This window comes from Trichosurus vulpecula, chromosome 2, assembly GCF_011100635.1.
Source record: "Trichosurus vulpecula isolate mTriVul1 chromosome 2, mTriVul1.pri, whole genome shotgun sequence".
Taxonomy (NCBI): domain Eukaryota; kingdom Metazoa; phylum Chordata; class Mammalia; order Diprotodontia; family Phalangeridae; genus Trichosurus; species Trichosurus vulpecula.
The window spans coordinates 436,046,090-436,060,727 of NC_050574.1; the positions used below are offsets into that span (position 1 = coordinate 436,046,090).

At 33.5% G+C, this 14,638-nt stretch overlaps 1 protein-coding gene across 5 annotated transcripts in view; it reads left to right on the forward strand.

Annotated features, from left to right (window-relative positions):
* USP9X (ubiquitin specific peptidase 9 X-linked) overlaps window positions 1-14,638 on the forward strand; it is a 257,781-nt gene that overhangs the window by 136,322 nt on the left and 106,821 nt on the right. For all 5 annotated transcript variants that reach the window (XM_036744544.1, XM_036744547.1, XM_036744546.1 and 2 more), the window contains exons 12-14: window positions 3,737-3,943; window positions 5,792-5,928; window positions 9,304-9,437. In XM_036744544.1, the coding sequence (XP_036600439.1) occupies window positions 3,737-3,943; window positions 5,792-5,928; window positions 9,304-9,437 (478 nt within the window). The remainder of the gene's footprint in view (window positions 1-3,736; window positions 3,944-5,791; window positions 5,929-9,303; window positions 9,438-14,638) is intronic.

The window sequence follows — 14,638 nt, forward strand, 5'->3', positions numbered from 1 at the left end:
TAGTGTGGGAAATACAGGTGAAGTAAAAAGAAAATATATCAATAAAATTTATTCCAAAGTATGTCTTCTGATTTTTAAAGGGACAAATTTTAATATTCAAGTCATATATCCATTTTGAATTTTTTGTGGAATATAGTGAATGATGTTTGTCTAAACCTAATTTCTATCAGGCTGCTTTTCAGTTTTTCCAGCAGTGAGTATTGAATACTGAATTCATTCTTTGGTAATTTTTATTTGAAATTTATTGAGTTCCATTATTTCTGATTCTCTTTTTTTCTAGTCTTTTATGTTGATTTACTTTTCTTAAACAAGAGGTATAGAGGCCTGAACAACATATAATAGTTTGGATCACATAAAATTGAAACCTTTTGGACAGCAAAATTAAATATCTACAGTAAGAAGGGAAAGGATCATCTTGGAAAAGTCCATAAATGAAATAGACAAGATGAAGAATCAAAAATAATTTAACTCTGCTTAATAACTGAACTAAATAAAAATTGAAAAAAAAATGACCTAGGATATAACTCCCTATTTGAAAAGAACTGCTAGGAAGATTGGAATGTCGTGTGGCAGAAATTAGGTTTATACTAACAACTTTCACCATGTTGAATTCAAAAGAGTTACATGATCTGAATATTAAAAATCATATTAAAAATTGAAGAGAATCAGTTTTAGGTACGTTTTACCATTTGGGGTACAGTGCGAATTATTAACCAAATAGGAAAATGATGTTTACGAAATATAAGGAAAGGGAAATAAATAGACCTGGCAGGGAGGTAAGGGGAAAAGATAAGATCTATGTATAAAATATTTCTGATTAGAGTTTGGTGTCTAAAATACGTAAATAGCTTACAGAACTATATAAGCCCAAAAACTCTTGCCAGTAGAAAAATAGTCAAAAGGATATGAAAAAAAACCAGTATGCATGAGAATTGGAAGGAATTAACAATCATGTGAAATTACTCTACATCACTAATAACAAGAATACAAATCAAAATAATCTTGAGGTTTTACTTCACATCCAGCAAATTGGCAAAGATGACAAAAGAATAGTTCATATGAAAAAGCCCAGAATTGTTAAGAAAGTAAATTAGTACAACCATTCTGAAAGGCAGTTTGTGATTAGGGAAATAAAGTGGTTAAAATGTCTATTCTCCACACAAAGAATCCACTGGTAGACATAAACCCCAAAACATTTATCACACCAATCTTTATAGTAGCAGAGAGCTGAAAACAATGTAGATTGCCATTAATTAGGGAATATCCATAAACAAATTGTGGTATATGAATGTAATGGAACATTACCATGCTAGAAGAAATGATGAATATGTTAAAACAAGGAGCCTGGAAAATCTTGAATGAACTGATGCAAAATGAAGTGAAAGTAAAACCAAAGAAACAGTCTTTTAGACAATGACTACCAAAACATACATGGAAAGGACTATAACCCCTAAACCACTGAAAAGTAATGATTTCAAATTATAAAGATCAAGCTTGGGCCTCAAGAAGATATGAGAAGATAGCCCCCTATACTCTCTTTTTTAGTTTGGGAGAAGAAGTCAGAAGTAAAACAGCATAATGTCAGGTTTTTCCAATACATTATTTTTTCCAATTTCCAATATATTAATAAATTCTTTTTCTTACTCTTTTAATTCTTTTTAAAAAAAGAACTTGCAAGGGGAAGCATTCAGTGAGGAACTTCAGGTGGTGTAAAAACAAGGTATCAATAAGAATATTTTTTAAAAGAAAATGAATCTTGCTGTAAAAACCATCAGGCATAAATTTGGCCCCCAGAAGGAGTTATAAGATCATAATATCCTCTCTTTATGCAGAGGTGGAGAATATGGGGTTCAGTTTTGGAACACTGCATATAACATCATAATGTGCTGATTTTTCCCCCTCTTCCTCTTTTTATAAATAATTTTACATAAAGAATGGCTCTCTGGGAAGGGAACGGAAACAGCAAAGTCTAGCCAGTGTAAAAGGAAAATATATCATTAAAAAGCAATTTTCTAAAAATAATTTTTTTAAAAAGTCACTGACCCTCGAGTACTGAGAGGTACCAGATCTTAGGCATTGGTTCTGGAAATAGGAGTAAGTTTGTAAGGGTATTCTCTGTTCTTGGAGGAGGCTGGTTTGAGTTGGTAATCCTAGAAATTTAGAGTTCTAGTTTTATCAGATTTTTTTTTATTTCTGTGACTCAGTAAATCATTTACAGTTATAAGGGAGAAAAGTTTGGCTGCATCTCCTAAAACATAGACAATTTTCTTTTTAATAATTGTTTTCACTAACAATATTGCTTATTACATGTCATTTTAAGTATTATGCATCATTTTTTTATCAGCTAGCCATTTGAATTGTTCTTTTCTTATTGGTGAAATTGAATATTACATTTTCTCCTTAATTTTCAAGGCATTATTTTGTTTTCTTATTTTAAGGCTTGGAAGCTATTTAAATGATTCTCATTTCTTAACATGGAAATATGAAAAGTGAATATCTTTTTTTAATCAACAATTATTTTAAATAGTGTTTGTAAAACATCTCATTTCATTTTAGTTTTAATATTACGATAATTTTTATTTTGAGTAAGTGTACATATCAGACTGATATTGAACATGAAATTAATTTTTTCTTTTGAAATCTAAATTAAGACTGCCTGAAACTAACTTTTTTGTTATTCTTAGCACAGTCACTGGCACATGGTATTGTTGTTGAGGTCTTTAAGTTATGGGTTATGTCTGTCTCTTCATGACCTAATTTGGGATTTTCTTGGCAAAGATATTGTTTTGCCATTTCTTCCTCCAGGTCATTTTAAAAACGAGTAAACTGAGGCAAACAGGGTTAAGTGTTTTGCTTATGGTTGATCCCACAGCTTGTGTTTTGAGGACAGATTCGAACTTAGGAAGATGAGTCTTCCTAATTCCAGGCCTGGTACTCTATTGACTGTTCCAGCTAGATGCCCCCTGGCATATAGTTGTCACTTACCAAAATGCTTATTGATTGACTACAGAGAAATTTACTTCACTGTGTAATTTCTTTTCTTACCTGCTGTTACTCTCATCTTTGAAAATTTTGTGTTTTCATCTGTAACTTTACCCTCTTGTTTAATTGTATTTTGTCTGTTCCATTAAAAGACCCATATCTCTTTAAAGTTTTCATGTTGCTTTTCACCTAGCAACCTTTGGGTACTGTAGCATTTCTTATCAAGCTAAGTTTATCAGCAGATCTTTAAGTAAGTTTAGATTTATTTAAAATTATTTGCACTTCTAACATTATAGTTTACTGTGAATTTGTGTCTTAGTATTTTTGTTTCAATATGATATTTTTCCTTTTTTTAATAAACCACAAAAACTTTAATTTCAATTCTGAATTCTCTCCCTCTCTTCAAGATGTATGTAATGTTTTTCAAATAAATTTAACGTATTAGCTAGCTTTCAGATAGTGCTTTCAGATTTATAAAGTGCTTTATGTGTAGTATCTCATTTGGTCCTCACAACTCCTCTGTGAATAGGTACTTAACCCATTTTACACATGAAGAAATGAAGCTGAGAGAAAGGTTAAGTGACTTAGCTGGGGTCACACAGCTAGTGTCCCAGGCAGGATTTGAGCCCAGATCTTCTAGCACTCTATCCACTACATCATCTAGCTTCATATTTTGATGACAGCTGTCTATGCAAATCGAGAAATTTAACCGGATTACTAGCATGTTTTACAGCATAATGAATTTATTTTCTAGGCAAGTTGGACAAATGCAAGTAAAAAACAACGTGAAAAATTACTTGAGCTAATACGTCGTCTCGCTGAAGATGATAAAGATGGTGTCATGGCCCATAAAGTGTTGAACCTATTGTGGAACTTGGCCCATAGTGATGATGTACCTGTTGATATCATGGACCAGGCTCTCAGTGCTCACATTAAAATCTTAGATTATAGTTGTTCACAGGTAACCATTTGCTAGTTTGTTATTCTCGGCACATGATAGATTATAATTATTGGGGTGACTTAGTTATAAGCCCTTCTTACCTAGCATTGACATTTTGTAGTGATCTTAGGGAATTAGACTAATTTCTCTCATTTCAGGTGCCTCTCTCTATGTTAGAGTAAGGCCTATTACCTCTGGCCTTCTAGGTTTTAATTATTGAACATTCTGGACCCACTTAAGGTAAATTATGGTTTACCACATTTGATGTTTCTCATCTGGCAAATAATTGTGAAAACACCATGTTGCATAATTAAAAAACACTTTACTTGGAAAGGCTCCGTAAATAAAACAATTTGGCCATAGTCAAATTTAAGGCTCTGGGATCTTAGATGCAAATAAATTAATTTAGTCTTATTATTATGTTAAAGTTATTATTATGTTAAACATATTGATTTTCCTGAATAGTGAAATTTATTCCATACGCTAATGGCCAAATCAGAGACCCATTGATTCTCTTGTATTTTTCGTATAAAAGTGTTGTACTTGGAACATATGTCCCTGGGTAAATAGATGACATTTCTTCCAAGGTTAATGTGAAACAAAATCTCATATATTGAACCCTATTTTTCTATTTCTTACTGAATGTATTCTTGTAGGAAAACTTTGCCCAATTAATTGAATTTTCACCCTTGGCAAAGAGAGTTAAAATTCCAGTAAATTAGAGTTGGATATAATCTACATTTTCTAGCTGTGATGCTGGATAAAGAGTGATAATCCCCAGTGGCTTATCACTTTGGAAATACAAATTAGAACTTCAAGTTTTGAAAGAGGGTATAATAACTTCTATCAAACATTGAAGGACTTTATCTGCTATTTTAAACCTACTTGCATCTGATTAAATTGGGGTGCCATAAGAAACTGAAAGTTTTCTTTTTGGTGAGTTTCAGAGAACATAAAATCATTGAATTCTCTTCTCTGAACATTTACTATATGACTGGTATGTAAATATTTATGTTCCTTCAATGTGAATGATAGTTTTAAACAAAAGTACCTGAAAAAAGGGCATTTGCTTATTTAGAATAACAAATCAGGCACCATTAAAGTTTAACAGTAGATTGTGAACTATTATGATTTGCTCATTATTTGTAAAATTAAATGGCAGTAGTTCAGGTACCCCAAAATGTTGTTCAGTTTCATTTCATCAGTGTCCAACTCTTCATGATGCCATTTGGGTTTGGGGTTTGTTTGGGTTTTTTTTGGTTTTTGGTTTGTGGTTTTTTGTTTTGTTTTTTTGGTAAAGATACTGAAGTGCCATTTCCTTCTCTAGCTCATTTTACGTTTGAGGGAACTGAGAGGTAAACAGGGTTAAGTGAGTTGCACAGGGTCACATAGCTACTAAGTATCTCAGGCCCGATTTGAACTCAGGAAGAGGAGTCTTCCAGATTCCAGGCCTGGCACTCTTATCCACTGGGCCACATAGCTGCCAGCCTAAAGTAGTTAGTTTTAAATAGATAAGATTTTTTTGTAATGGTTCTAAAAATCCAGTATGTTAGAGAAATTGCATTCCTTACTAACACTCTATTTAAACATGAACACTTGATAGCTTCCTTAATCTTTATAAAATAACCACTGAAGTCCTCTTCAAAAACATTAGGATTATTATACAGATGCTGTGAGTCGTGTGGCCAGACTTTAAATTTATTAAATGGTCGTATAGACTTAGATGTTCTTCTTTGTCTCAGTAAAGGTTGTAAAGTATAAGTTTCACAAACAAGGTGCGTCTGCTTTAAACTACGGAAAAATTCTTTGGAAACAGAACTTCTTTTATGGCAGCGGTATACATTCAACTCTGAAATTCTGTTTTTTAAGGATCGAGACACACAAAAGATCCAGTGGATAGATCGTTTTATAGAAGAACTTCGCACAAATGATAAGTGGGTGATTCCTGCACTGAAACAAATTAGGGAAATTTGTAGTTTGTTTGGTGAAGCACCACAAAATTTGAGGTATGGATCTTTCTTTTTTTAAATTATTAAATAAACAAATTTTAAAATGTGTTTCGTAGAAACATTTCTTCAGAAAGCTCATGGGTTATAAGTTTGAAGACAAATTTTGACATTTTTGATATACTATGAATAGTGGAAAATTGGCATTGGAAATGATTATTTTGGGTTTATGGGACAGAATTAGAAAGGTAATCTTGAACGAAAAGGAAAATTGGGTGGAAAGCAACTATAATTTCAGGTAATAGGGATACACTTAAGTAGTATAAAAGGGATATTAAAATTTTAGGAAGTCTGTAATATTGGGAAATTTAAATATCTTAAACTACTTTACAATTTAAAAAAAAATTTTTCTCTTCAGTTGCAGCTTGAGAGTCTAAGAATCAAATGACCATATAAACATTATTAGAGAATTGAGCTGTAATGGGGTTTGAAATTTTTTTAAAACTTAATTTAAAGAGATTAGCATAATGTTAAAGTAGCTCTCAAAATTGTGAACTTAATTCATCCAAGTGACATCCTTGTGTTTCCTTACCTTTAAAATACATTTTTCACTCTTTCATCATAAATAAATGTAGATGTGTGTGCATCTTACATTCTCATGCAGAAGCACACGTGCACACAAACACGTAGACACAGCTAATTTGTCACTAATAAGGATTACTCATAAAAATTTTTATAATCTGACCTTTTTGTTTCCCTTTCCCCCCAAATTTTGGGATAGCTTTTAGGGGGAAAATTCATTTTGTTTTTTGTAATTTTTACAATAGAAAGCCTTACTTTATTTTGTTCCCTCATAAATTTTGATTATTTATTTAAAATCTTTATAGAGTTTAATGTTTTACTATATATATTTCATACTGTACTTTTAACTTTTTTAGTAACTATGTTTTTGTGATCTCATTATTCACATTAACTTAAAACCCTAATTTAAAGAGAGTAATTATCAGAATTAGAATCATTCTTTTTTTATTGATACTTGTTTATTTTTAGAACTGAAATGATTTGTGCCTCTTAAAAGAATTGTTAGCCTCATTCCCCCCCCCCCCCCTTTAGAAGCTTCTTGGCTTATTGAATAGTAGGATTTTCAGGCATTTAAAATTTTTTAGTGGCTTGATGCTTATATAAGTCTTTATTTGAATAAATGAAAAAAAAATCTAGAATTGAGTATCTTTGCCTCTTCGTTGATTTTTCTGGTGCTGAAATTTAAATTAATATTCAGAAAATAGCAGTAGCTAGATGTTGTAAACAGAACTTTGAACTAGGAATCCAAAAAACTGGATATAGTTCATATTTTGCAAGGAAACGAAGAATGACAGTATTTACTATAAATAAATGAACTAAATGAAAGTGGGTTTTTGAAACCCTAGTTACCTGAAAACTGTGTGGCTCTTCAGAGATTTCATGCAGAAATTCTTTCTTATTCCAAGGTTAAATATGCCCAAAAAAAAAAAAAATCTTTTAGTAATCCTTAGTTCTTTATCCAGGTGACATTCAATACAGAATGGCTCACATTTTTATTTTAATTGTAACTTCCATAAGATCAATCATAGAAATGATTGATAAACTACCACAATTTGCATGATGACCCCGTGCTGTTTAATAACAACAAAAAAGTATAAATTTAGATATGGATTAATAATACTCCAGTGACATTGAACCTCTGAACAAAGGTTAAATTTTGGTAGAAAACAGATTTCTGTACATTTTTCATTGAATTTTTCCCACAGATTTAAATTAGGCATTTATAGAGCATGGTGTCTAATAATCTCTCCCCATTCCAAAACTCTTGACTGGAGGTTCAATCTGAATTCAACCCTTGAGTTTTAGGGTACTAGAAACAATTGTTCCAAAGATGTGACTACTTCTGCATTGTTCTTCTTTTCAGTGTATACGGTATTAGAGGTAGTAAAAAAAAAAAAGGGATAAGCTTCCAGTTTCATTTGGTTATTAATGCAGAGAAAATTTAAGTTATCATGAAGAAGGTGTCATTTTAAGGTGGGGAGGAGTAGAGAGTGGTTGTGATTTTTATTTCTGTAACATCAAAAAAGGGTAATTGTTATGAAGAAGTCTTACCGAGTCACAAGAAGATGCTTACTTTAGTGTTTTTATTACAGTTACATTCCAAGTATAGTTATAATGCAGTGGAGTTTATAAAATAAATTCAGGGTATAGAAATGTAGTGTTAGAACTGGAAACCCTTCAAATCCATCTTGTCTCTTTCCCACATTTCACAGGTTAGGAAGATGAAAGATACAGAGATTTAGTGATGTGTCTAATATCACATAGTTGGTTAAGCAGCAGAGTCCTGCTTCAGAGCCATAGTATGCCTTCATCCCAATGGGATGCTATCCACTTATTTCAAAGGCATTTCCAGCATGTTTTATGAAATGAACATATCATTGAAATAAGTGTAGTACCTCCCAAGGTGAGCACTTAGAAGAATAACATCTTTGATCCCTGAGAAGCTTATATTTTTTTCTTGGTGGAAATTTTTCACAACAATCCAAGAAGTCATTATGACAATTTAGTGTATGTAAACATTCTGACTTTTTCTATAGCAGGTTAGTTAGGAATCAAAGCCTTTAGGGGGACTGGTTTAAAACAAAGTGATTTTCCTACTAGTTTCAGGCCCCAATTCTTGACACCAGTAAAATAGAGAACCAAAGTGTTACCAATGGAAATATAATATAGGATAATGAAGAGATAAAACAATAAGACACTAAAAAATTACTCAAACCTACTTAAATAGAAAACGTCTCCATTAACAAACACACGGGCTCATTTCAGACAACAACTTAGTTCTCTTTCTTGTACCTAATCATCTTTGTTGCAAGCCGTGCCAACAATACCTACTATAAGGAACAAGGACATGAAACATCAGGGGAAGAGATCATCACTTTCATTGATAAGCCAAAGAAAAAGGGCTTTTGATGACCTCTGCCTCTTGTAGGTTGTAAAACCGACAACAGCCCCCAAAGTCTAAGAGAATGTCCTTTTGCTGAACAAAAATTATTATCCTCACTTTTTTTCATTAAACTCCATAACTGCTTTGGTGTGAAGAGAAGTCACCAGAGAGCATTAAGGCTTTTTAGGAGATCACAGAATGAAGAAATTAGAAAATGCTGATGTAGACTTTTCTTGTTCAAAGTTATATGAGGTTGAGGAGGCAATTCTAATAAGTTAAAACAGCGGTACAGGCAACCTTAGGTCTAGTTGACTTGCTCAACATTGATGTCATGATTATAAACCTTTTTTTATCTGTGATAATGCAAAATGTTCCATTTTTCAAGCCAGCAGTTGAATAAGAATGTAAATTCATACTAAATTTGGTAATTAAATGTCACCTTATACTGTTACATGCTGTTTGCATTTCAGTCAAACACAACGAAGTCCACATGTGTTTTATCGTCATGATTTAATCAATCAACTTCAACACAATCATGCCCTAGTTACTCTGGTAGCAGAAAATCTCTCTGCTTATATGGAAAGTATGAGACAGTATGCAAAAGGTAAGTTTGATCAAAGAGCTCCCTAAACCGGAATACATGTAACAGCTGAGGATGTATCATGTCTCTTAAAATTTTTTCTTTCCAATAATAATTCCTTATTTTCTCATTTGTTTTATTATATTTTAAAAGTAAAAGATTATGTGAATAGCCCAAGTTTTATACTAGTTCCCATGAAATATTGTAACACTAAGAGGATGGCCTCTGGCTTGTGCAGTTGTTCTTCACTGGCGCACGTACCCAAAGGCATGGACAGGAATTTCATGTGATACAGGGGGTGAATGGGTTGTGATCTGTGGTAGTGGAGGGACTAAATGCTTGAATGAGAGATCATGATCAAAGTGTTCTTTGGAAGGTACAAGGGAAGGATGAGAAGATACAAGAGAACGAATCTGATTAATTTGAGTTTATGTAGCACTTCTTCCAAAACCACAAGGTGCCGTATGACTCTAAACACCAGCCTGTCCCCTGTCTTTTCAGGACTATTGCCTCACTGCCCTTCATCTGAATAATTTTTCTACATTTCCCTTATATACTCTTTATATTTGGTTGTCCTCACTTCCTGCCTATAACTTACTTGCTCATTCTTAAACCACAGATCCCATTCCCTCCCCTGACCAGCCTATAATTTCAATCCTTCCAAAAGTTTATGATTTATTTCATTACTATGCGTATCCTCAAGGAACCAATGCAGAGTGCAACTCTTCAGTTTTTCATAGACCATTTCATAAACCTCTTTGTCCTGGGCTATTCTTCCAAGAGTCGATTACCAGAACTGTACAAAATCCTTTCTAACTTGCTAGGACTTAACACATCTTATACTCTGCTATCATAGCCTGCAGTAAATGGGGATCGCCATCATGTCAGGAATGTGGCAGGCAGTCCATTTTTCTGCCTAATAAAATGTGGCTCATAATTCACCAATGGCAAATTTTCCATGATTCTACAAACTATATTGTTTCCTTTGTCTAATTCTTTTGTAAGTCTCCCTAGCCTAGAGTGATTTGTCGTAGTGCTGTGCAGTCACTGCTTAATAAATATTACTGATTTGACTATGTAAAAGAACTCCAAATGCACATAAAATATTGAATGTTGAGGAGTAAGAGGGAAATGAAGGGACAGAAAAGGATAGGTAATCAGGAGCCCGTCTCTACCAACAGTTCTGTTCAAGCAGCTTGTTAGATGCTTACTATGTACCAAGCACTGGAGACAAAAAACAGTTGCCTTTACCCTCCTGATTTGTCCATGATTATATAGCTAGTGTATATCAAAGGCAGAGCTTCAACCTGGGTCTTTCTGACAACATAACTGCTCCTCTTCTATCCATTATTCCACATGGCCTTTCAGATACTACACTGAGCATAATTTAACCATTAATTCTTTGAAGCTGTTGTTATGAAAACTCTTTCAGTTTACTTAATCTATGTTTATTGAATATCTGTTATGTATAAGACAGGAAATGGAATGGGAAATTTTAAACGATAAATGGCAGTCTATGCGTAAAGAATCTTAGAATCTGATAGGAGACATGAGACTTGCAGAGGTAACTACACTACAGTGTTTGTACAGCATAGACTTCTTTGTATTTTGTTGTAATATAGTGACACTCTCACAGACTGTTGGGTTGAATAGAGAGGTTTTCTCTTATAATAGAATCATAGGATTTAGAGCTGAAAGGGACTTCAGTGACCATCTGTTATAGATGAGAGTACTAAGACCCATTGTCTAGGGTCACACAGGTAGAAATTAAATGTCGCTAGTATTTGAGCCCAGGTTATCTCCCCCCAAATAAAGTGTTCTTTAATAGAATCAGAAAATTTGAGAGTTGGAAGGTTTCTCTGCAGCCATCTAGTCCAACCCAAACACAAAAGGAATCACCATTATATAAAACCTGTTGAGTGTGCCTAGCCCCTGCTTGAAGGCCTCTACCACCTCTAGAGGAAAGCTGTTCCACTTTTGGACAGCTGTAATTGTTAGTAGTTTTTCTAGGCCTAAAGAGGCCTAAATTGGCTTCTTTAATCCATCGTTCCTGATTCTACACTCTGGGGCCAAATGGAATGAGTTTAATCCCACTTACTGCTGACAGCCCTTCAGACAGCTTTCCTGCCATCTCCTCCTTTTCTCCCTGCCTCCCAAGTTTTCTTAAAGCTAAAAAATGACCAATTTTTTCAGCTCATCATCATTTTCCTGGTCTCAGGGCCCCTTCCCCTGCCTCCAGATTCCAGCTTATCATTGTCATTCTTAAAGTCCTCTAGATGAGGTCTGACTACCTTAAGGAAAATTTCTACTATATTATACGGCTTCTCAAAATAACTGTACTTTTTTAAGTCTTTTTTCTGTGTTTTATAGTTTTCCTGTTCCTTCCTTAGCTGTCAGCTGACATTTCTCTAAGCCTACCTTTCCTCTCCCTTCTGATTTTTAGCTACTTTTGTGTAGTATGTAGCTGGAAATCAAACAAACACATATTAGTTTTCTGTGTTAAGTAAGAGTTAATAGATTCTGAGTGAGACTTTATGGACTTTTCTGTGTTTAAAGTAAGGATCGTTAGTGCCTAGGCTTTTTGAAATACATAGAGAGGCACTGTGGTGCCTGGCTCTGGAGTCAGAGGACCTGTATTCATATCTTACCTCTGCCATTTACCTATGTCACATTGGACAAAACTCTTACTCTCTTTGTATCAGTTTTTTCATGTGCTAAATGAGATTCAACTAAATGGTTTCTAAGGGTCTTATCAGCTCTAGATTTTTTGATCTAATGAATGTTAAGAATACTTGATTGTGTTCTGAGAATGTGATGGTGCCATTTATTTGTATTCTGAATAAATAAATATTCTAAACTATAGAGCTTCGTTTATGGTTATATGGTGTGCCCCCAAAGTCTTAGTGTCATTTTAAACTTTAATAAATTAAAATTGCACCAAGACTTCTGGGGCACCCTGGATTGTTTTTGTCTAATTTCTTTATTTTCAAAAGAATAATAAGCATAATATTCAGAAAGTAATCCTTGTATACATTCAAGTACATACATAGCATTAAAGTTTTCAAAGCATTTTCCTCAACATCATCTTATGAGGTAAAAAAAAAAATCTAAGGTTTATAAGGCTAAGTAACTGGGCCATCAGAACCATTGGAGCCAGTATTTGAACCCAATTTTTTTTTTCCATCCTACATGCCATGTTGACATCTGAAACCCAGGTCAAGTGAATGAATAAACTCTTAACGGAGTACATTGGACAATCAGAAACCTCCAAATCATTGTAGTTAATGATACAGTACAATTATGGGGATGATCTCTAATGGAATTATAAAGAAAGAATATAGACTTTTAAAAGCTTTATTCTTAGTACATAAGTCTGATTTTTGCCAAGGAATGTTAGATAGGAGTAGTTGGAGCTGAAGACCAGTGCAAAGAATTATGATGAATATGATGAGGAAAAAGAGGTTCTTTTGCATCCGTAACAGCAACAATAATAATGACAATAATGGGAGATAATCTAGTTCTTTGGGATAGCATTTTTGTTGTATCTGATTATTTTTATGAGGCTCTATTTTTAAAATAGTTACTAATGATTTGTTTACACTTGAGAATTCAAGTACTTCAAGATTGTACTTAAATGAGCATTCTTAATCTTCTTTTTCAAATTTTAATAATATTGTTTTATCACACCTTTTCTCATTCATGTTTCCATCATCTGCAAAGAAAAATAAAAGATATTTGACAAGTTCCTGTTATGTGCAAGAAATTTTAATTAAGCTCTAGGGATAGATAGGTAGAAACTTATTCTCAAGGAGCATATCTTTTGGGATTGGAAGTATACTTGTACTCATATAATGTGCTCACATGTACTCACATAATTATAATCTTAGGATAGAGAGTGATAGGGGCAAAAAAGATGACAAGACAGTGTGTTCCAAGAAAATTAGAAATGGGAAAGAACACTTTATAATGAAGTTTGTCAACAGTTGGCTATATGGAGGAAATGGCACCTCAGCTGAGCCTTGGGTAAAGAAAAGGATTGAAAAGGATGACATGAAGAGATTGTGCTTACCAATTATTGGAACTAGATGAACTGAGAGAAGGAGAGACAAGTAGTGGCACAATCTAATGGGAAATCTTGTCTGGCTAGAGTGTTTGTATTTTAATGTACATTAGGAAGATATGAAGGCTTTTTTTAGAAGGAGAAAGAGTATGACCAGATTTGTATTTTAGGCATATTATTTTGACAGCTCTTGAGGATAGATTGTAGAGTGGAAGAGATACTGGAAGCAGAGAGGCCAATATGGAAGCTATTCACATAATCACTGTAAGAAGATAAATGTCTGAAATATGAATCATTCAACCAGTCAAATATTTCTTAAGCGTCTACTATTTAACAGTCACTGAGGTAATAAATGGACATGGAATAGATATGAGAATTATTTTGGAAGTAGACTTTATATTTGATTGGATATTGGGGGTGGGGATAAAGAAAATAGAAGAATAAAAATATAGTTCTAGAGTTTTGCACCTTGGATGGCCAACAGAGAAAGAGAGAATATAAGATATTTAAAGGAATTAGACATTTAGGGGAAAGATGATGAATTCCATTTTGGAGTTGTTGATTTCGTGGTGGTATATAAGGTGGACATGTTCAGCAGACATGTGGCTATGTAGCACAGTAATTTAACAGAAATTAGGGCTAGATACATGAATTTAGCAGTCATCTGCTAAAAATGATAATTGCTTCCATTAGAGTTTATGAGCTCATGGAGGGAAAGATTATAAGGAATTAAGAGAAGACAACTCACAACAAACCTGCAGTTTGGAGATATGCATGACAAACCAACAAAGGAGACTGAGTAGGAATGGCCAGAGAGATAAGAATACAAAAGGAGAATAATATTTTTAGGAAACAAATGTAGAGAGAAAATACCCAAGAAGAAGGATGTGTGAAACATTTAGCAAAGTCAAAGAGAATGAGGTTCTAAAAAAAGCTATCACATATAGAGTCTGTAATCATTGATAATCTTCGATAAAGCAATTTCTGTTGTGTGGTTCATTTGGAAACCATATGGCAGGAGGTTAAAAGGTAAGGTGAGGAAGTAGAAGTAGTAGATAGCAAAAGAATATAGCAGAACAATGATTGATTAGGTTTGTTCCTGAAGGAAACAAACACAGACATGAACAGACACTCAGTCAATAAGAAAGTCAGTTGACTAAAGTTT